The 20370-nt window shown below is 53.1% G+C and overlaps 1 protein-coding gene across 5 annotated transcripts in view; it reads left to right on the top strand.

Moving 5' to 3' along the window:
• RXRA (retinoid X receptor alpha) overlaps positions 1-17918 on the top strand; it is a 119702-nt gene extending 101784 nt beyond the window's left edge. For 3 of the 5 annotated variants that reach the window (XM_040605670.1, XM_040605672.1, XM_040605671.1), the window contains 5 exons: positions 986-1115; positions 5662-5794; positions 6922-7013; positions 8689-8794; positions 12509-14350. In XM_040605670.1, the coding sequence (XP_040461604.1) occupies positions 986-1115; positions 5662-5794; positions 6922-7013; positions 8689-8794; positions 12509-12656 (609 nt within the window). In that variant the 3' untranslated portion in view covers positions 12657-14350. Of the gene's footprint in view, positions 1-985; positions 1116-5661; positions 5795-6921; positions 7014-8688; positions 8795-12508; positions 14351-16284 lie in introns of those variants that run through there. The other 2 variants (XM_040605669.1, XM_040605668.1) reach the window with 2 other exon arrangements.
• Positions 17919-20370: the final 2452 nt, after the last annotated feature.

Genomic DNA, 20370 nt, shown 5'->3' with positions numbered 1-20370 from the left:
CATTGGCCACTGAGCAGAGTTTGTGTTTGCTGCCAGGGGACAGCGGAGGGGACTGGGCAGGGGTCCAGGGCATGGCTCTGGGGAGCAGGAGTGAGACTTAGCAGTGTGGTCCTCATCTGCCCAGCCTGGGAGAGGGGTTTGCCATAGCACAGCCAGCTGGTGATGAGGAATGGCCTTGTCCTGCTGAAACTGAAACTCGCAGGAGAGAGGGGTTCCGCTGGCATTTGTGTCTGAATTTACACCCCTTCCCCCTGCCATACAGGAGTAAAGTAAACACTCCTCCTCTGATTTGGAAACTGCTCTTTTAAGGACATGAAAGAAAAATAATTGTACAATCAAAGCTGCTAGATATCAGCGGGGATTACGGCGGGATATGTAGAGGGGCTCATACATCCCTGTCCAGAGAGCTGAACTCTATATACACACTCGTACTAGCAAGGTCTGTCTTCGCCAGGGTTAGACGGGCTCTTCCAGTTCCTAATCACAAGCCCACTTGAGCTGTTAGCAGTTCCTTTAAACAGGGATTTGGTGTGTTTAGGCTGACTGTCCTCCTTGAGAACAGATGGTTTTTGTTACTGGATAATATTTCAAAGGAAAGGGTTTTTCTTTTTTCTGTAATGCCCCCTTTGGTGCTGGTTTATCGAGCTGGGAGATGCTGGCACGGGGAGCGTGCGTGCTGCACAGGCGCAGGAGCCCGCCCTTCCCTGGGCTGGAGCTCATTTGGAGCATCAGTCAGTGTGATGGATATTGGGTCTCAGCACTCCTGGTTCCTGTTTTGGAACTGGCTAAAAACTATTTAAAACCATGTGGTGGAGAAGCCAAGTCACCTCCTTTCCCTGCGACTGATAACGTCCGCGTCTGGGGTGCTCCTGACTTTGGGGTCCTTCCCTGCAGCAGGGAGGCAGCAAGCCCCTTCAGCTGCTCCTCCCAGCTTCTCCTCCTTGCTCTGCCCTCTCCAAGCCTTTCCATCTCCTTCTCTTGGCAGCCCAATGACCCAGTGACGAACATATGCCAGGCAGCAGACAAACAGCTCTTCACCCTGGTGGAGTGGGCCAAGAGGATCCCCCACTTCTCCGAGCTGCCCCTGGATGACCAGGTCATCTTGCTCAGAGCAGGTGAGTGGGAACTGTCCCCGCGCGGGCTCCGGCACAGGGTCGGAGAAGTCCTACATCTTGCCAGTGACAGGTATTACACTTAGATTTAGGTCCCGGCAACTTGAAAGCTGTTAACCGATTCTGAGTAATAGTCTCTGATAATTCAATTTCTAAATAGGATTTAAAAAGCCCCAAGGGACGTGTTGCTGAATGTGGTCCAAAATGTTCCACCAGCTGCCGATCGGCTGAAAAATGGCCTGGCTTCATCTGTGATGAGTGAGGTGCTCAGAGATGTGCGCTGGGTGGTTGAAGCCAAGGGAGCTACACGCTGCCTTCCTCCCAAGCTGAGACTTGAAAGACCGAGTGGGCTCGGGACTCCCATGAAATTTCATCAAACTAAAATGTTTGATCCTAATTAAAACCAGAAAGGGGAGAAAAATACATCACCCTCCCTCTCCCACCCACCAAGATGAAAATAAAATTCTCTGGACTTATTTTAAATTTCCTTGTGCGGCAGGGGGTCTGCAGGAACGGAGGCTTTGGGAAGTGGAAAGCGGTTAGCTGTAAAGAGGGTCTTCTCCCAACAAGTACATGCAAGCCCCTGCTGCTGGCAGGTTGTGTGCAAAGACTGGGGATGGCAAGAAATAAGGAGCAGAGTTCAACAAGGCGCATTTTAGGCGTGAAGCTCTTTGCGTAGCTCCAGTCATCAGATAAGTGATTAAAAAGACTTCGGCTTGATGCAACAGAGGGTTTTGCTCCTGTAAGCGAAGAGAAAGGCAAGTGGTCAGTGGGATGGATGAAGCCACTTCCAGCAGAGGACAAACTCCATGTGAAGGGTGACACTGGGGGAGGAAATTCTTGTTTCCCCAAAATGCACTTTTGTAGGAAATTCAAAAGGGGAAAAGCCAGCGGAGTGTGTGCTCTTCTCTCTGCACTCTTCTGGCCTCGGGTTCATGGTCTCTGTAGACGAGACACCGCTGATCTACCTTGATGGCAGCGTTCCTGGCTTCTTACTGTAGAAAGTGTGTGCCCCAAAATAAATGCCCATGAAACTGGGCAGGAAAATGCTTTAAGAACCAAGTGCAAGGTATTCACTTCAACATAAAACGTAGAAAACTGCCAGAACTCTGCCGGTCCAAGGTCTGTCCTGGTTGCTTCAGGAGAAGGTATAAGGACACCAGAACAGGAGGATGATGAGATGTTTCCCTCTTCCCACCACACAAGCACTGGCTATCATTCTGTTTAATAAGGCTGACTATAGCCCAGATGTATGAATCTAAATACTTTCTGTATTTTTTTTATTGACTGTCAACTAGCATAACTGCGTACCTCGGCCCTACATACAACTACCCAGTCCCTCTCGCAACCTCCCTGCAGTCCTTGACCTCAATGGTTTCTGGGCGATTAAGGCACACCAGTTACTGGTGTAGGTTTTCCACTCTTCTTATATTACTGAAAGGAGATTTTTATAGTCACATTTCATCTAGTGGTTATGGCAGTAGTCTGGGAATGGAGAATTTGGGGGTTTTATTCTTGCTACAGGCTTGGCCAAGTCCCATGCCTCCCTGGACAGCTCCTGCTAGCTCTTCCGTAGGTGGGTGTGTTGCCAGAGCTGGCTCGGGGACCTCTAGAAAATGCAAAAAGTGTATTTTTGAAGAGCGTCTCTAGAGCCTCTTGTGAGAGTGGATGAGCAGAGGAGGCATCTCTATAGAAATCTTTCAGGGCTTTCTGCAAGTATCGCAGGGAAGAACTGGTTTCAGACAAAAAGCTTCCTTTTTCTTTTGTGAAATGGAAACAAGACCCACAGCAACAGTTCAAGGTTTTCCTTTCTCTTTAGAAGAAAGCTTGTGAAAGCTGAACTGGAGATTTTCTGACCTGATGTTCTTGCCTTTGTGCTGGTGCATGTTATGACCGACTCCGAGCTGGCGTCCTGGAGGGGCCACTTCGTGGTACAGGAGGAGATGGGGCTGCAGACCCCATCACATCCCAGATTTCATGGTGGCTCTAACCCCCTGGCACCTGGAGCAGCTCCGATGGGCTCCCTGCTCCAAGCATCTCTGACGGGGCCTCAGATGACCTCCCCCAAGTCTTTTAACCAGTGGCTCTATCTATTATTGAGTGGGGAGAGCAGCCTGCTGAGAACAGCTGCCCATGAAATATTTAAGTATTAAAATTTAGCTAAGAGCGTCAGTCAGGTTCAGTCATGCATCCTTGGAGGCAAAATTAAGTGAAGCACGCATCTTTGGAGGAGCGGTGCCGGGTGGGCCGGCAGTAGCTTTCCTCTAATCCTGAATCATTTAGAAATCTTCCCTTCCTGAGTGTTTTGGAAGAGAAGGAAACCCATCTTTTTCCAGCCTGTTTTCCCTAGGTTTTCTTGTTTCTAAGCTTGCTGTGGCTGAGACAGGAATAACCTGATGTTTTCTCCGTGTTGAGGCCAGCCTGGCAAAGGATGCTGAGCACTACATCTCTGCAGCTACAGTTCATTTTGTAGGGCTGGTGGGGAAACTTGGTGGTGAGATGGATTAACATGATGGTCACTGCGCAGCCAGGTGCCTTCCCTACCCCGGAGGAGCCAGAGCATCCCCGGAGGCCGGAGCCACCGTGTTTGACGAGAAAGGAGTCGCAGGAGTCAAAGGGATCTGCTCTGCTTCTCTAGAGCTTGGGCTGAAATGCAGAACTCCTTGGGTAGACTTGTTTGATCTCTTATCTCGGATTTGCTGCCTGTGGTTATTGTACCTAATTTTTCCTGCTTGCCTCTTTGTCCTGTCAGCATTTTGGGGATGCTCTGGTGAAAGTACCGGGTAGAAATAGGTTCCCCATTTCAGCCCAAATGTCCCAGCTCTAAATGGGAATAATTCATCTGGAGGATGCTGATTAATTCAGCGCTCCTTAGCTGGAATAAGCCCAGCACAGATGCTGGTGGCACCCCGCAGCCTCACCGCTTTCACATCTTCTTGACAGGCGGGAGGCTGGATTTGGAGCCGCTGGGGCTGTGCGGAGCCGCAGCAGAGGGGTGCTGGGTGATGGCCAAGAGGCAGGGCAGCGCTGTGAAGGCTGGTGCCGTGGAGGGACAGAACCAGCTCTGGTTTCTGTGGGTTGGAGCTGCATGGAGGGGCTGCGTGGGGGGTTGCTGTCAGTCTGCGTGTGATGGCTGGTGGGAGGCACCACGACTCTGGGAGTTGCTGCTGAGCCGCGGAGCGTGGCTTTTGCAGGCTCCTGGTGCCATCACACATCTTCTCCTCCGTCCTCCTTGGGTTTCACAGTGTTGCAATCCCTCTGCAAGTGCCAGGCCTCGCCCAGTAAATAGCTGAATAAATGTTCCCGTGACTGGGGTGGAAACATTCTGCGGCCGCTTAGGAAAGAGTGAACTTTATTCCTTGTCAACATTTCTAATGGCACAACCCATGTCTGCAACAGTAGGTAAATACAGCACACGTGGACCTTGTATTTATTCCAGCCAGCGGGAAAAGATGTGTTTCTGTGGCTGGAGAGGAGGTGAAGGATATTGTTGTATTGCTTTTCCAGCCTGGGAAAAAAAATAAACCAAATATCCTAACATTTCTGGACCCTGCCAAGTAGCCCCGTGTTCTGGACAGCAGAACATTTTCAGGCCAGGTAAATCCGCCACGTGATGAGTGTTGCAGAAGACCCATCTTGTCTTACTGAAAATGCCTCTCCTGCTTGAAAGTCACCAAATTTCCACCCTTCAAGCTTTACAGCATTTCTTCTTGTGATGGGTTTGCTTCAGGCATTCTTGAACTCAGCCAGTAATGCATTTAAGAATTTGAAGTATTAAATTAAGCAGGGGAGCTGGAAGGGAGGTCGCATCTCCCGTCCCTTCCCCATTTGTAACCAACTCAAACTGCTCCCGTGGTGTCGGGGCTCAGGGGATTTATTTCCCTATCTCCTGAAGCAGCATGTCTGGTAACTAGTAAGACAAAAGCTGATTTCTGAGTAGCTATGGAAAGCTGTTAGAGCAGCAGCCGTGGACGTGGGACATCCCTGTGCAGTGGCAGGCGGGAGGGGAGGCAATCCCTTCCAGCATTTATACAGCAGAAGCAACAAACCTGCAAGCAAGGGTTTTCCTGGTCCCGATTTACACAGCTGAATAATGGTGAATGAACTTCTGTGCCCCATTAGGGCCTGAAAATGAGCCCAATTAGCTGATGTAAAGCGTTAATAGGTTTTTAACTGCTCAGAGGCATGGCGTAGAAGGTCAGAGGGGGAGCGCAGGGCTCCACACCCACTCGTAGGTTCACGGTGAGAGGAGCAGGGCAGAGAGCTGTTTGCTCTGGTGCCTGCAAGGTTTATAGAGGAAACTACTTCCCCTATTAGCCTTATATTTTTAGTGCATTTGTTCCTTAACAGTTTTTTCCTTCCCTGACATCCAAGAATGGGTTGGCTCCCCCTTCCCTTCCCATATCCAGCCACGTTACTCTAGCAAAGGCAGTTCTTGAGTGGTTTCCTCCTCTCTTTTTAGCACCAGGGAGGTGATGTTGCTGATTCCCGAACCCACTGAGGACCCGGTGGCTCTAACCTGCGGCCTTGGTTGTTTTCTCCTCCCCAGGGTGGAATGAGCTCCTCATCGCCTCCTTCTCCCACCGCTCCATAGCCGTGAAAGACGGGATCCTCTTAGCCACCGGGCTGCACGTGCACCGGAACAGCGCGCACAGCGCTGGCGTCGGGGCCATCTTCGACAGGTGGGCAGAGGGGAGGATGGATGTGGGGAGCGTATCGCGGGCCACCTTGCCTGGACATCCCCGGCTCTGTCTCCACACCAGTCTGCCTCCGTTCCTTGCGTTGCAGAGGGCTGGAGGGGTCGGATGGAGATGCGTTGGCACCGGGGCTCGTGGTCGGAGAAGCGCGGGCGGAGGCGTGTCCATCCCACAGCATCCGCGGGAACGTTGTGGTCCTTGCTGCCGGCAGCACCGTTCGATCTCTCCTGTTAAACCTATAGAAACCAACAGCCTGAAATAGTCAGGGAGCAGGCTGCCCAGCGCAAATCAAAGCCTCTTTCATGGGGTCCAGATGCCTTCTAATGTTACAAGGAGGCCACTCGTTCATTTCTTTTCATCTTTAATTGGACCAAGACACGATTTTATTTTCACAATGAAAAAGCACCAAAAATACCCAGCAGGTTCCACATGCGTTTCCCGAGGGCTCTTTAATCTTGTGCTTTGGGAAAGTGTTTTGAAGCCAGACTTCCAGGGCGTTTGACCCACAGCGTGGCTCCAGACGCTGCTTAAACGGTGGCTGGTTTCTCTGCCCGAGACTCATCTTGAGATGACTTAGTTGAAACCAAATCACCTTTGCTTCTTTGCTTTGCAAGGAAATTGTTCTTTGGGCCTGGGTGACATCATTTGTTTCCTGTGAGGTCATAAGTGCAAGATCATGACTTCACTGCAGGATCTAACAGGAAAAAACTGGGCAATCAGTGGAAAATATTTCAAGACCGGCACCTGCAGTAAGAGCAAAGGGAGTAATAAAAATTACCGGCAGAGGAAATTGCTTTTAGATACCTGTTGGGGTTTTGTTTTTATTATTATTTTTTATTTTTAGACAGCTTTCTCAGGTGCCAAAGCCTCTCAGTGAATGTATGAAGCCAATTTTTATAGTCCCTGTTGTATCTCCGAGGAACTATTGATGTTCCTAATGAGCTATTTTTGATACAGGAGGAAAATGAGGGCATATCCTCAGCTGGTATAAGTGAGCGCTATCCCATGACTTCATTAACCACGCGCCAGAGGACCTCGCTCTGGGTCTGACACCTGGATGTTTTTTCATTTCTTTTTAATGCTGACGCCTGTGATTTCTGTGTCCTTTGCAGAGTACTGACAGAACTCGTGTCAAAAATGCGAGACATGCAGATGGACAAGACAGAGCTAGGCTGCCTGCGAGCCATTGTCCTCTTCAACCCCGGTACATGCCGTTATCTTCTCTCCTGTCCTCTCTTGGCTGATGCCGTGTCCTTTTGGCTCCTTTTCTTACCTGTAAAGCTTCAGTGCAAATAACCGAGGGCACCCAGCTCCCGAGGACAGGGAAAGAAGGAAGAGAGGCAAGGGTGAAAGTCAAATTAAGCGCTGCACGTGCGTCTGCCACCTTACAAGCATGTCCTTTGCAGGTCAGGGATGGATCTGGATCCATGCCCAGTGCTGCTCTCCAGGCCTCCCTTTCCAAGGGGTGTTTTCCCCTTTGCAGAGGGCAGCATGGTTTCGCGGTCCAGAATATTCTCCGTGCAGGGCTCAGGCTTGGCTGAGACTCAGCTGCAATCATCCGAGGAGATGGCAAATGCTGCTTTTGGAGCCGACTTCTATTGATGGGCTGAGTTCTCTGCTGAGCTTGAGGGGCTTTGGCTTGATCAACGTTACACGGTCTTCCCATGTTTAGTTTTACAGCGACTCTGTAAAAAGAAAGTTCTGGTGCTTGAGGGAGTTGTCCCTGAATAGGAGCAAAAATGAATCTAGATATCCTTTAAGAGAAAAGTACGGATTAGAGCAAACTTAGAGCATGGATGTTATTGTCCTCAGTTTACCAATCTCAACATCCAAGGGCTTTTATTAACTGCTTTTCTGGAAGAGCCCTCTGCAGACCTGGAGAGGGTGAAAGGCGTGAAACGTGCTCATAAAATACACAAGAACTTTTATTTTTTGCCTGCAGTTTGCTTAGTTTTACAGACTCCAGGAGGCTTCGTGCTGCCGGCTTTTCCCCCTTAGCCCCAGCTGCCCAAGGGGAGAAGAAGGCTCAGTGCTGGAGTTGTCTCCGGTGTTTCAGAGAGCACAGCCCTGCTGCAGCGGGGGATAGACTGCCAGCTTGCAGACCCCTGTACAGCTCTCTTGCGGGGGTTCTCTGTATTTTGGAGCGGGTCAGTCCCGAGCAAAACGAGATGGCAGCCAAGGACAGACCTCCACATCTGTGGCCACCCCTTCCCCTCCCTGCCCGTGCAGGAGCGTGGTTTGTGCCCAAGCACGGCTCTCTGGTCTTTCCCACCAAACCCAGGCCAGTGCGTTTCGGCAGGGTTTATTGCTGTTTCTGGCATTTGTTTTTCTGCTCACCCCCCTCCACCCCCTTGTAATCACCCGTAATTTATTGTCTGTAATTTGGGATTAGCCGTATATGGTAAAAGAAGGGGAATCTGGAGAGGTTCCCATCGTGCATGTGCTTGGCGATATCGATTGCTTGACTGTCCCTTTCACCTTACTAAAAACAGATCCTCGCCGCCTCGCGGGGGACCTGCCAGAGCCGGGGCTCTTTGTTCAGCTCTGCCATGGTGCTTCGTGCTGGAGGGAGAAATCCCACAAGCCCAGGGCTTGAGGGGGACTTAAAGCCTTTAAATGAGGGTCTGTGACCGCTGGAAGGAGTCAGAATGGTTGGGGTTGGGGTGTGAGATGGGGTAAACCACCTCTGTAGTCACAGGGCTTGAACACTCCCCAGGAGGTGCTGCCCCGAATACCGGGGTTCAGACCCCACATCCCCACTGTCCCCTGGTCTGGTGGTGCTGGGAGGGATGGGAGGGGCTGGGGGGTGCACGGGGGACTCCTTTCCTGCCTGGAAAGCCTGGAGGGTTTTGGCTGATGATCCTTTCATTGCCTTTCAGACTCAAAAGGTCTCTCCAACCCGGCTGAAGTGGAGGCGTTGAGGGAGAAGGTGTACGCGTCGCTAGAGGCATACTGCAAACACAAATACCCCGACCAGCCCGGGAGGTGAGTTGCTGCCTGTGCCCTGTCCCCCTGCAGCCTCACACGCCTGCAAAGCCCTGTGCATTGGGTGCTGCAGCCGGTGCAAAGGGTCCTCAGGGTCCTGCACCTGCGGGCAGGTGCTGGCTCCTTCCATTTTGGACTGTCTGTTCACACGTCTTCTGGGCGTGAACAGTTCTCTGCAGAGAAAACCCACTCATTTCTACCTGCTTCAGCTTTGAACGTCCTTAGAAAATCCCCCTGTGAAGTGCAGAGAGGTCTTTGTTCCCGTGCCAGTAAATGCAGCACAGCCAGGACAAGGTCGGGGGTGACTAGACCTGAGGAGCTCCGGCTCCTGTGGCCGCAGCAGTGGGATGAGCGCATGGGGGAAGGGGTATCATTTCCCTTTTGGCAACCACGGAGAGCAAACCACAGCGAAAATAAGACGCACATGGAGTTAATTTTCAGTGGCAGATGAGCATCATTGCTGGGAAGTGAAAGCCTCAATTGATGCTCTTTTCTCCCCTCCCCACCTCCCCCAATCCAGCTGGGAATGGGAGGGGGAATTAGGAATGCTTTCCTGGACCGCTCTGGAGCTGAGTGGGCGCATTTTCCCAGTTACAGCCTGAAGCTGGCAACTGCCAGTTAAGTTACTGACAGTCATTTGAGAAACCAAGCAAAGCACTGGAAACTGCTGTTGGTACTGAGGCATGAATATTGGGGCAAACAGCCCCAGCAGCTGGGATTTGCATCTCACCTGCATTCCTGGTCTTGCGTGTCTGGATGGTTAAACTAAAAAAAGGATGCTTTTAATGCAGTGGGCGGATCATGCCCTCAGAAGTAATATCGGACTTATTTTTTTCCCCTCTTTGGGTACCGATGTGCTGGCAGATGTAAAAAAGATGTGTTGTTAAGGGGCTTCTTGGATGTTTGTGGTTGGCTTGTGGCAGGGAGAGTTTAGGATGAAGGTGCCATTGGGTGTGCTTGACTTTGCGGTGAGGAGGGGAGGTGAGGGATGGGGATGGTGCACAGAGCAGGGATGATTACCTCTCCTCTCCCGGGTGGTTTGTGTGGACCTCAGGCCAACTCTCAAGCTGACTCCTCTTCCAGAAAGCGTTATTAAATTGCAGTTCCTAAACAAATCCAGACCCAGAGCCTGGACTTTGGCCGTTCTGGTGCTGCAGAAGAGCTCTGCTCCCCTTGGGGCTCACAATGAGCAGCCAGCCATACCTGGCACAAGGACAGCTGCCTTGGGAATCGTGGCCAGCAGCTCTCCTGGATTATTCTCCGAGTGGGATGAACCCTTTGCTTCACACAGGTGTCCAGTGTCTGCAGCTGAGTCATCATGCTGCCCTCGCGTGCCGCTGCTGGCTGCTGCAGCCTGGGGTGGTGCTGGGCAGGGGCTGGCACGGGGAGAGCCCCACTCACTCTTCATTGACCAAACCACCAGGAAGCTGCTGTGCACACGGAGCAGGGTTGCCGAGCCCCCACTCAGAACCAGTTCCCCAGGGCTCTACCTCAATGATCAGCGATGTGTAAGGGAGTATTTTAGGTCCAGTAGCTGCGCCAGTTGGTGTTCGGTCTCTTGCTGGCTTTGAATGAGCTTGGGCTGGGGACCTTCTTGTGTGATCCTCACACCCTTCTTTGGTGACTGTAAAGGATTTTGCACGCTTAGGGCTGTCCCGAGAGCCGTGACTGAGCATTGCTGACCTTACTCCATCTCTTCCATGGTGCAGGGCACTGGTGGAGTAAGCGCAGGTGGCTTGGGAGGGTTAACTCGTGGGCTGGGAGTCCAGAGTTGCACAAGAGCTAAATGCAGCTCTCGGGAGCTCTCTCCATCCTCCTAGTCTCATGGCACAATGTGATTACCATCTGGGGCTGGAAACAAGTTCTTCCTGTGGTTGAGCAAATGCCTGGTGGAGCCGGTGGTGGGTGCCCTCCCCTGCTCCACGCTGCGGCGAGCGCTTGGCTTCCCCACCACTTCGGATGCCCTTCGGTGCATGACTTCAGCCTGGTGCCCGGCCATCGAGAGCTTGCGAGCACCATGTAAACACCAAAAGGGAACTTCTCTGCAGCAGCGAGACGGAGGGAGGCATTCCTAGGAAAAACCCAGCCGTGCTGCCCCTGCGCCAGCCCCCACTCTTCTGCAGGGAGGGCACGGTGTGTACGTGACACCCAGCAGCCGCGGGGAATCAGGGCTATTTTCTCCCCTCCCTGGCACGCTGTGCTGCGGGCTGGTTATCTCACAGTTAAACATATCGGAGGGCTGGAGCCATCATCTGGTTTGGTTTAAAGTGAAACTTCCTGAATGGGCTGGTAGGACTGATTTGTTTTTCCTGGCTCTGCTCCCATCATCCTCGCCAGCTCAGCGAAAAAAAAAAAAAATAGGCAGAGAGGAGTGTGCATGCATGTGTAATGTCTGTATGTTTGTGCATGTTTCCCCCTATGCGTGTGTTTTCTAGAGAGTCCCCCTCTCCCTGGGCTGGTTCTGGCCTTTGCTTGTGTTCAAGCCTTGATTGTGCAGCAGTAAAAACAAACATGCTCCTGGCCTTTTAAAGGGCTTTTTCCCTGGTTTGAGAGCTCTTGGCCCAGGGAAGTGATGTCCCGCAGTGCCTGGGGTTGCTGCCTGTACTCCTGGGGCGCCCTGGCTGGCATTGCGGGGGGCTCTGAAGCACCCTCGCAGGAGCCAGCGGTTTTCTCCTGGCTCCGCAGCCTCCTGCCACCCTCGGAGCCCAGCACACACCAGCCTTTCCCCAGCAGGGCCGGCTTGGCCCTCGGGCTTGTCTCCTTTGCCCCGGCTGGCTCCTGCAGCGCTGTCGGCTCTCCCCAGCCCCCCTGGCTCTCCCCTGCCCAGCTGCACAGCTTTCCTGCCTCTGGGCTCTTGCAGGCATCTCGGCTCTTGCAGGCATCTCCACTCTTGCAGGCATCGTGGTAAGACCTGAGGAGTGTCCCAGCCGGGCAGGGCAGGCTGGGGAGAAAGGGCTTTTGTTCGTCTGGGGCTTGTTGGAGCCCCGCGCTGGGCAGGGAGAAGGGGAGCACCCTGTGTCCTGACTGATTTGCAGCACTCCTTCCAGCTTTTGCATCAAAGCCCTTGTCTCCTTCCATTGCTTCACCCCCGAGGTGCCTCCAGCCCGACAGCCGGGTTTCTGCTGTGCCAGCAGCCCCCGGGGCTCGGCAGCCAGCAGCTGAGTGGTGGCTGGCGGAGCTGCCTGGGAGGTGCTCGGTGCATGGAGCCAAGTGCCAACTAACCCCACTCAGCATCTCCTCCGTCCCCTCCCCGGCTGCTTGCCCCCTTCCCTGACCAAAGATCGAGCTGCTGAAGCTGCTTGCAGCACTGCCTGTGCTTGGTGGTGCCTCCTCCCCGTGACTGCAGTGCAGGGACCCCGTGAGCATCTCGGGGTGCTCACCGAATGGTAATGCATGTGCATGACGCGGGTGTGTGAAGCCAGTGGTGCGCCCCAGTGCAGGGACGGCTTTTCCTTTCTTATTTTACTCTTCCAGCTTGGCTATCGGTACGTTTGTTGTGAATACCCACCGTGGCTGCCTGATCTTCAAGGCTGGGGACATAACTAGTGATTTCTCTGCACAGCTCTGGGTGTAGCCCCATGACTTTGGTAGCAAAAGAGGTTGTGTCTGACTCCCAGCCCTTCTGAGCAGGGGCGACTGCAGAAGCTCTGGGGGTTGGGGCAGAAGCGGGGCTGCCGGTGGGACGTGTGACCATGTCGTGTCTCCTGCCCCCAGGTTCGCAAAGCTCTTGCTCCGTCTCCCGGCCCTCCGGTCCATCGGCCTGAAATGCCTGGAGCACCTCTTCTTCTTCAAGCTAATAGGCGACACACCGATCGACACCTTCTTGATGGAAATGCTGGAAGCGCCCCATCAAATGACTTAGAGAACTGCTGCTGGGTCAGTCCCTCGCCTGGCTGGGGTCTCGCGGGGCCCCTTCCTCTGCTTTCCTCTGCCGCTGCCACCCCAGCCCATCCCTCCCTCCTCTCCCCAGCGCTGGAGGCACCGTCTGATCCGGGGCGACCCCCTGCCGTCCTCGCCTCCTCGTCGCCTTCACCCTTGTCCGTTTGCTGTCACTGCTGCATCTCAAGACCTGCTCGCTGATTCCCTGCGCTAGATGTAGAGAAGTGGGAGCGGAGAGAGCTTGCCACCCGCCGCCCCGGCTCGCAGCCCTGCCCCGGCCCCCGCTGTGCCATCAGTTTCGGGGTGAGCCACCAGCCGGGTTTGGCATCACCGCGGCCGGTGGTGCTTCCCCCGGGGCAGGAGCAGGGACGGGGACAGTCCCGGCCCGTGGGGCAGTGGGGTTTGGACAAGCCGAGGGGAGTGGTTGAACTTGCTGGATTGCAGCTGGCTATTTTCAGAGGATGGAGTTTTTGAAAAAGAGAAGAAAAAAAAAAAAAAAAGAATTCTATTTTTGGTTTCTAACTATTATTAGTAGTCTCGGTAGTTACTTCGCGGAGGGAGAGGCGGGCTGGAGAGGCAGCCCGGCCGTGCCCCACGAATGAGTCACCCGTGGCTGCACAGAGCCTTCTCCTTTCAATTAAAAGCGGAGGATTTGGGATTGAGCTGAATCCCCCTCCAAATAATGAGGCAATGGGTGGCACAGGGAGCCAGGGCACCCTCTGTGCAGAGGGTCCTGCGGGCAGCACTACCTGAAAAATCCCTTTTTGCTGTCCCCGAGGGCAGCCGGGCATCACTGCTCTTCCCAGAGCTGCCTCTGCGCTTGGTGTGGAGCTGCCCACACGAACACAAGCCAGCTGGAGCACTTACTTTAAGGCTGTCAGGGACTCAACATCACCATTCCCCAGCTCACGGGGTCTTGCTGGGACCCCTGCCCTCAGCACCGTGTCCAACACCCTGGCACAGACCTCTCGTGAGGCTCGGTCCAGCCTGTCCGGCCAGACCTACGCTTTATTTCAAGGGCTGTTGGCGCTGGAGCAGCAGGAGCTGGCGTGTCAGCAGTGGCTCCTTGGTTTTTTTGATCCTGAACGTGGTTTAGTGAGGTTAGAGGGGCATTTCCAGCTGGTGGAGTGGGCTCGACAGAATGCCCCCTCTGTGCCCCACATGGCAGCCCCGGGTACCGGCGGGCGTTTCCCCTGTGCGCCCTCGCCTCGCACGGGGGTTTCGGCTCACCTGGGAGGCTGCTCCTGTTGATTCAGCAGCTACCGTGCAAAACACTGCAAGGCAACAATTAGTGGGAGTGCTTGGCCAGGCTGGTAATTTTGGCTGTTAATTAGTGGTGAAGCAAGAAGGGCTCCCCCTCCCCTGAATCTCCCCCCGTCGGGCTGGGATGCGGGGGCTGAGAGGTCCCGACTGGGTGGGGAACCCAGCCCGTCCGGGATGCCGAGAGCACCACAAGCACCTTAGCTTTTGCATGGTCCTTTCTATGAGTCTTGGTGTGACAGCAGGGAGATGGGAAGGGTTTTTTGGGGTGTTAGGGACACCCAGGAGCCTGCCCACACCCCACGGGATGGGATTCCCTGAGGAGTGCCTGGGGAGAGGAGGTCAGCCAGGGAGTGCTTCCCCCTCACCTCCCCATTTCACCCTCCCCAGTGGCCCACTGAAAAAAAGTGAGTTAGAGAAAAAAACAACAGAGCAAGCACTGAGGGATGTTGGGGAGGGTATTTCTCCCCCTTGGCAGGACGGACTGTCCCAAACACACCATGGGATGGGTACCCAGAGCCAAGAACAAGGTGCCTGCGGTTGGCCTGGGGCCAAGGGCTTCCATGTCTTAAACGGCAAACTCTTGGGTCCCAAAGGTATTTCTCTTCTTGCTCTCTGTGGGTCGTAGCTGGCTCTTCAAACATCTTTGTGCCTGGAGTGGGATGGAGCAGGGCCCATGAGACCATCTCTGAGGCGGCACAGTTGTCACCCGCCTGTTGTCATCCCACCTGGCAGCTCGAGTCCCCGGCTCCATCCCCTGCAGTTAACCAGGCCATCTCATTGCTAAATAAATACTCAGGATTTCAGGTCATAACTTTCCCTTAGGCTGGCCTGGAGTGGCAAATCCACAGAGGCAGGGAAAGTGTTTTGGCTGTGTTTCTCCAGCAGCCTGCATGCCGCCGAAAATATTATTAAACAGCTTCACCCTGCAAGAATTTGCCAAGAAAACTAGGCAAAGAGAAATGAAATATGTAAAGGGTGCCAGTAAACACGAGCAGGCTGTTCCTTGCCAGCGTGAGGCTGGCGCAGCCCCGCGGGGGGCTTGCAGGGAGGTGTTTGCTCCCAGCCAGCCGGCACGGAGCGAAACCCGCAGCCAAACCAGCCCTGGCAGCCCCCAGCCTGGCTTTTGCCGGCAGAAAGGACCCCAGAGCTCCCTTGCTGGAGAGGATGAGGGTGCTTTGGGAAACAATTGGTGGACATTGCACTAGAATAAACCCACTGTCCTTCTCCATTGGGTGGAACCACTGTTTTCCTGACTGATGGCTTGGAAGGGGCTGTTGGGTGCTGGGTGATGAACTGGTGTGGCTTGCAAGGCTCTGGTCTGGCCAGCTGCAGCCCTGGGCACTGCTGGGCTGGAAAGCAGGAGCTCCCATCCCATCCCATCCCATCCCATCCCATCCCATCCCATCCCATCCCATCCCATCCCATCCCATCCCATCCCATCCCATCCCATCCCATCCCATCCCGTCCCGTCCCGTCCCGTCCCGTCCCGTCCCGTCCCGTCCTGTCCCGTCCCGCCCCGTCCCATGCCGTGGCATCCATCCTGTCCCACCCCACCCCATCCCATCCCAGTTAGCAACTGACCCAGTAACAATGAACTGCCACAAGCCGTGGGTGTCCTCAGCCAGTGGCATGGTGCAGGGGGGGAGGGCGCTGCGGGCCAGGGGCTCTGGGTCAGGACGTGTGTCTCCGTGCCTCAGTTTCCCTGTGGAGTAGCACACAGCCTCAACGTGTGCCCCTGGCAGAGGAGGCTTTTGGGGAAAGGCTGAGCGTTGCCCCTGGGCTTTCGGGGTTTGGCAGGTGTTGAGGGAGCCCTTGTGTTGCTGTAACCCAGCATCCCCGCTGCTTTCAGTAAAGCTCTTCTGATCCCCCCGGCAGCCACGCTGGGCATTTCAGGTTGCCAGCAGGTCCTGGGTGTGTGTGATCAACCTGCAGAGTGCAGACCCCAGCCCACCCAGCGCCTCCCCCTCCAACATCACCAGCCCAGCCCTCCCCAGCAGAAGGAAAAGTTTTTGTGCGTCCAGTAACATCTGCCACAGCAGCCTTAAAGCAATGTGCTTTTGCATGAGTTTGAGTCTTTCATTTGTATTCTTTTTCACTTTGGGCTTTTTTTTTTTTTTTTTTTTTGTCCTCATCATAATAATTATAAATATACTACGTGCTTGTTTGAAGAGGTGATACATGGTTAAGAGAAAAAAAAAAGGCACATTATTCACTAGAGGGGTAGGACTTTCATTTAACCAGATCTTAGTAGTCTTGTAAAAATCTGGTTTGATTAGGGTGATCTATTTTTTAATATTTTTTTCTTAAATTCCTTTTTTGTTGGTGGGACAATCTTTAATTTTCTAAAGATAGCACAAACATCAGCTTTTCAGCCACCCACCTGCCACCCTGGATGTTCCTCGCTGCCTTCTCGCGTGTGTGCGTTTCAACCAAGCCCTAACCCCAGCGGAGCCGGATCCAGCACCCCCGCGGGCCACCCCGTGAGGATGCTGCAGCTTCCCGAGCATCCATCTGCACCGACGGGCTGAGCACCGCTGCCGGGTGGGACCTGTAGAATGGAGTTACGGGCAAAGGACCTTCATCTCGCCAGCACCCGTGGCTGTAGGAAGCCCACCCCAACCCGCTGAGCTCACCGGCAGCTTCTCTGCACTTTGGGACCCGGGGGCCCCCCCCGTCCTCACTGCCCACCCTTCCCCGCCTGGCCGGCTGGGCTCAGCTTCTGGTCATGGAGGGGGCTAAGGATGGTGGGACCGTGGCTCAAGAGCTGATGCTGTCCCCATCAGTGACGAGCGTGCATGATCTGGTTTAAGTTGATACATATGTGCGTGTGTATACATGTATGTACTGTAGATATATACACTGTATAAATATCCTCACTCACATATACATATATTATAACTGTAGCAAGTACAGACTTTTTGTGGGTTTTTTTTGTTTTAAGTCGATTCTGTTTTCCAATGTTTTTCTTGGTTGTTTTTTTTTTTTTTTTTTTGCTTCATGTAAGCAAGTACATTGTATCTGAAGCCCTTTCCTAATTGGCAGATGCCAAATCTGGATCTTTATTCCGCGAGACAAAGGAACTGCATCTATTTTAAGATGCCTTTTTGTTTTGTTTTTTGGTTGGTTTTTTTGTTGTTGTTGTTTTTCTTTGGAGCAGCAGGTGGTTTTGAGTAAAAATAGCTTTAGCAATTCCCAATACTTAGTGATGGATGCCTTGGCTATGGGATGCATAGATAAAAAATAAAATACATTAAAATTTAGAATGACAAAAAAAAAAGAAAAGATAAGGAAAAATATCTAAAGCATCAATAAAGTTAAAATCTATTTTTGTACAAATGTAATTTTATCCCTTACGTATTCTTGGATATTTTCTTTCTGGATTGTTTTGTTTCTTCTACAGAGATTGTTATAAACTCTCTTATTTTCTCTCTCTCTCTTTTTCTCTCTATAAGTGTTCAGCCACAGGGATAGGGATCTGGAGAAGAGGGAGAAACTTTTGACCGTGTTTTAAAGGCTTTATATGAAATCTCTTTTGAAGTAATTTTTTTGAATGAACTTTTTATTTTTTCCCCCACTTCCAAAATCTTTTTTGGGGGGTGGTGGGGTGGTGGGTGGGGAAGGGTGGGCTGGACTGGGGGTGTCTTTTGTCACGTATATCTGGCGTTCCCGCAGGTCTGTTTTACTGTGAAATCACTACCGTATATAATTATTCACTTTAAAAAAAGAAAAAAAAAAAAAAGAAAAAAAAAAGAATTGCTGCTGGAAACGCCAGTATTTTGATGAACAATTGTATTAGAATTGTGGAAAAACAAAAGAAAAAGAAAAAAAAGAAAAATAAAAAAGGAGAAAAAAAAAAAAGAAAATATATGAGCATTTTAAAATATAACCCAGTCCAAGACCTTTTTTGTTCTTCACTGGTGTGTCTTGAGCTCTTCCTTCAGGTGTCCCCACTGGGGGGCTGTGTCTGTTGGGGTCCCCATTGCCCCGGAGGGTCCCCATTCCCAAGGGACCGTCCCTCCTGCTCACTGCGAGGCCGTCGGAGTAAATCCCACCCAGCTGTAAGTATGGAGCAAGGGCAGACCATGGGGGGAACTCCAAGACTTGGCGAAGGCGAAATTATTTTCCTTCCCCTCAGGAATTTCCCTTGACTGAATTTCAGATCCCTTTGACATCCCCAGCTGTACCCAGGTAGGGACCACATTGTTCCCTCCAGCGCATCCCCCCTCCTTGTCTTGCAGCAAACGGGACAAGTGGCCGTTGTGGCCACCGGCATGGCCAGACACCCGAGGGGTCCAGGTGCCTGTGGCTAGTGGCCTTTCCCTGCATGGGTGGCAATGGGGTGACCGAGGCCACCCTGGGCGCATCGCAGAGCTGCGGGCAGGGACAATCCCAGTGCCATCGTGGGACACCGCATGGGACATGGGCTTTGGGGGACCCTCTGACCCGGGGGCACGGGGCCACAGAGGCTGGGCAGCACCCCCAGGGTGCAATATATGAGGGTGTAGTGACTTACCTGCGGTGTACGCGTGGGGACAAGGGGCTGTTTTCCAGCCCCCATCCCTCCCGGAGTCACACCAGTCGCCTGCGGAGCGGGAGCATTGCTGCCAGGGCGGTGCTGGGAGCCCGGTGCAGCGAGTGCATGCACAGGAGCCGTTAGCGTTGGCCTTGGCTTAACCTGGATTTGTTGCCAGGTAGAAACAAGATTGAACTTGCTCTTGGGTTTACAGCGGAGATAAATCCTCCCCCGGCGGCTGCAGAGCCGGTCAAATAGAGCAGGAAAAGAAGAGTTTCAATTTGGTTAGTGACGATCCGTGCTGCTAACTTGGCCGCAATATTTTTTCATTTGGAAAGCCCTGGGAGGTGGCTGGAGGAGGGCAGGGGAAGGGGCGCAGGGGGTTATCCACCTCGGCAGCAACCTGCTGCTCCCCATTACGGGGCAGCTGCCCCCTCCCATCCCCTGCCCCGCTTTGGGAGACCCCAGGGAGCAGGGAGCACCCAGCTGGCCACATCACACATCTGATGGCTCATGTTGCAGAGGGTGGTTATGTGTCTTGTTAACCTCCAGGCAGCAGTTTATGTTTAGAAAGTAAATATTTACCTCCCTTCCTCAGGGATTATTTTCCCCCAGCTCCTGGGGTGGAGCGAGCCAGGATCCGTGGGGCAGCGCTTGCCGGGATGCTCGCCCTCCTGCCACGGGCTGGCTGGGTTACCGCTGCCCACTGGCTCGAAACCCACGCTTTGCTTGGAAAATTGGGTTTGCTTCTATATTTAAAGATGCTAATAACAGAAAGAAAAGAAAAACTAAGCTGGCCACTGTTTATTTTTTTTTTCTTGTGGGTGCTTGCTGCTGTGCTTGCTGCTGCCTGCCGGGAAGGCAGAGGGCTTTCCCAGGCCCCCAGACCCAGCTCTAGGGAAGGGCTCTGCCCCCCCTCCTCTGCTGCTGGGGAGGGAGGAGGCAGTTTGCAGCCTTGGCCAACTCGTAGCTGTTTCTCCAGCTTCTGTGGGGATCAAAGTGCCTGTTTTGACTCCCTTCCTGATTCCTTGATAACAGATGATTGTAATGCAATTAAACATCTCACACATGCAATGGCTTGGGGCTTTTGTTTTGTCTCCGGGCTGGGTGTGCGTGGGATTCACCCTTGCCCTGTGAGCAGCACTGAGACATGGAGCTCAGGGATGGCACACACAAAGGGGTCCAGAGCTCTCTGGCTTATCAGGAGCCTCCTAATACCAGATTTCCCTTAATCCTGAGCTCCTGGAGGCATGGGATCAGGAGGGGAACTCAGCTTCCCCCGCAAAATGCTATTCTTGCTCCTCTGGGTATTTGAGGGGATGCAGAAGGGAAAAACTCTGTGTTGGGGAGTGCAAAGCATGCTTGGGGTGCTTACGCTTGAAAATGCATCTTACTTGTGGCACCAGGCCACTTAATTTCTGTGCATTGCTGGTGCTGACAGAGATGGAGTGAGGTGTCAGCAGACTGTTTTGAAATCCTTAAGAGAAGGGCTCTGATCCTGGTCCTCTCTGTGCCTGAGTTCTGCAGCAAGGAGGGGCTCTACAAATAAATAAAGACAGATGAGCTCTTTCACTGGTAATTTGTCACTTCATAATTGCCAAAGAAAAGCAGGTTAGTTTTCTCCTCCTGACCTCTCTCAAGTAGCCTTTTCACCCCAGCTGGCCCCGGGGCCAGGGTCGGGGTCTCACTGTGCCCCCGCAGAGCAGCCTTCCCCCCACGCTGGGGCTGCAAAGGGCACCTTGGCCTTTCGCATCACGTTTCCCAAGCAACATCTCCACGGGTCTCCCCATGGCATCACCAAGTTGTACAGACACCCACCCCCAGGCGTGCCCCAGGATGCCTCCACCGCCTCACCCTTGTGTGGGTGAAAATGGGACGAGATGAGAGCACTGGGATACCAGTACGCAGCCAGCTCGGTGGA

The sequence above is a fragment of the Falco naumanni genome, chromosome 9 (genome assembly GCF_017639655.2).
Source record: "Falco naumanni isolate bFalNau1 chromosome 9, bFalNau1.pat, whole genome shotgun sequence".
NCBI classification, from domain to species: Eukaryota; Metazoa; Chordata; class Aves; order Falconiformes; family Falconidae; genus Falco; species Falco naumanni.
The sequence above is the reverse complement of the archived record's forward strand: the minus strand, read 5'-3'. Positions and strand labels throughout refer to the sequence as shown.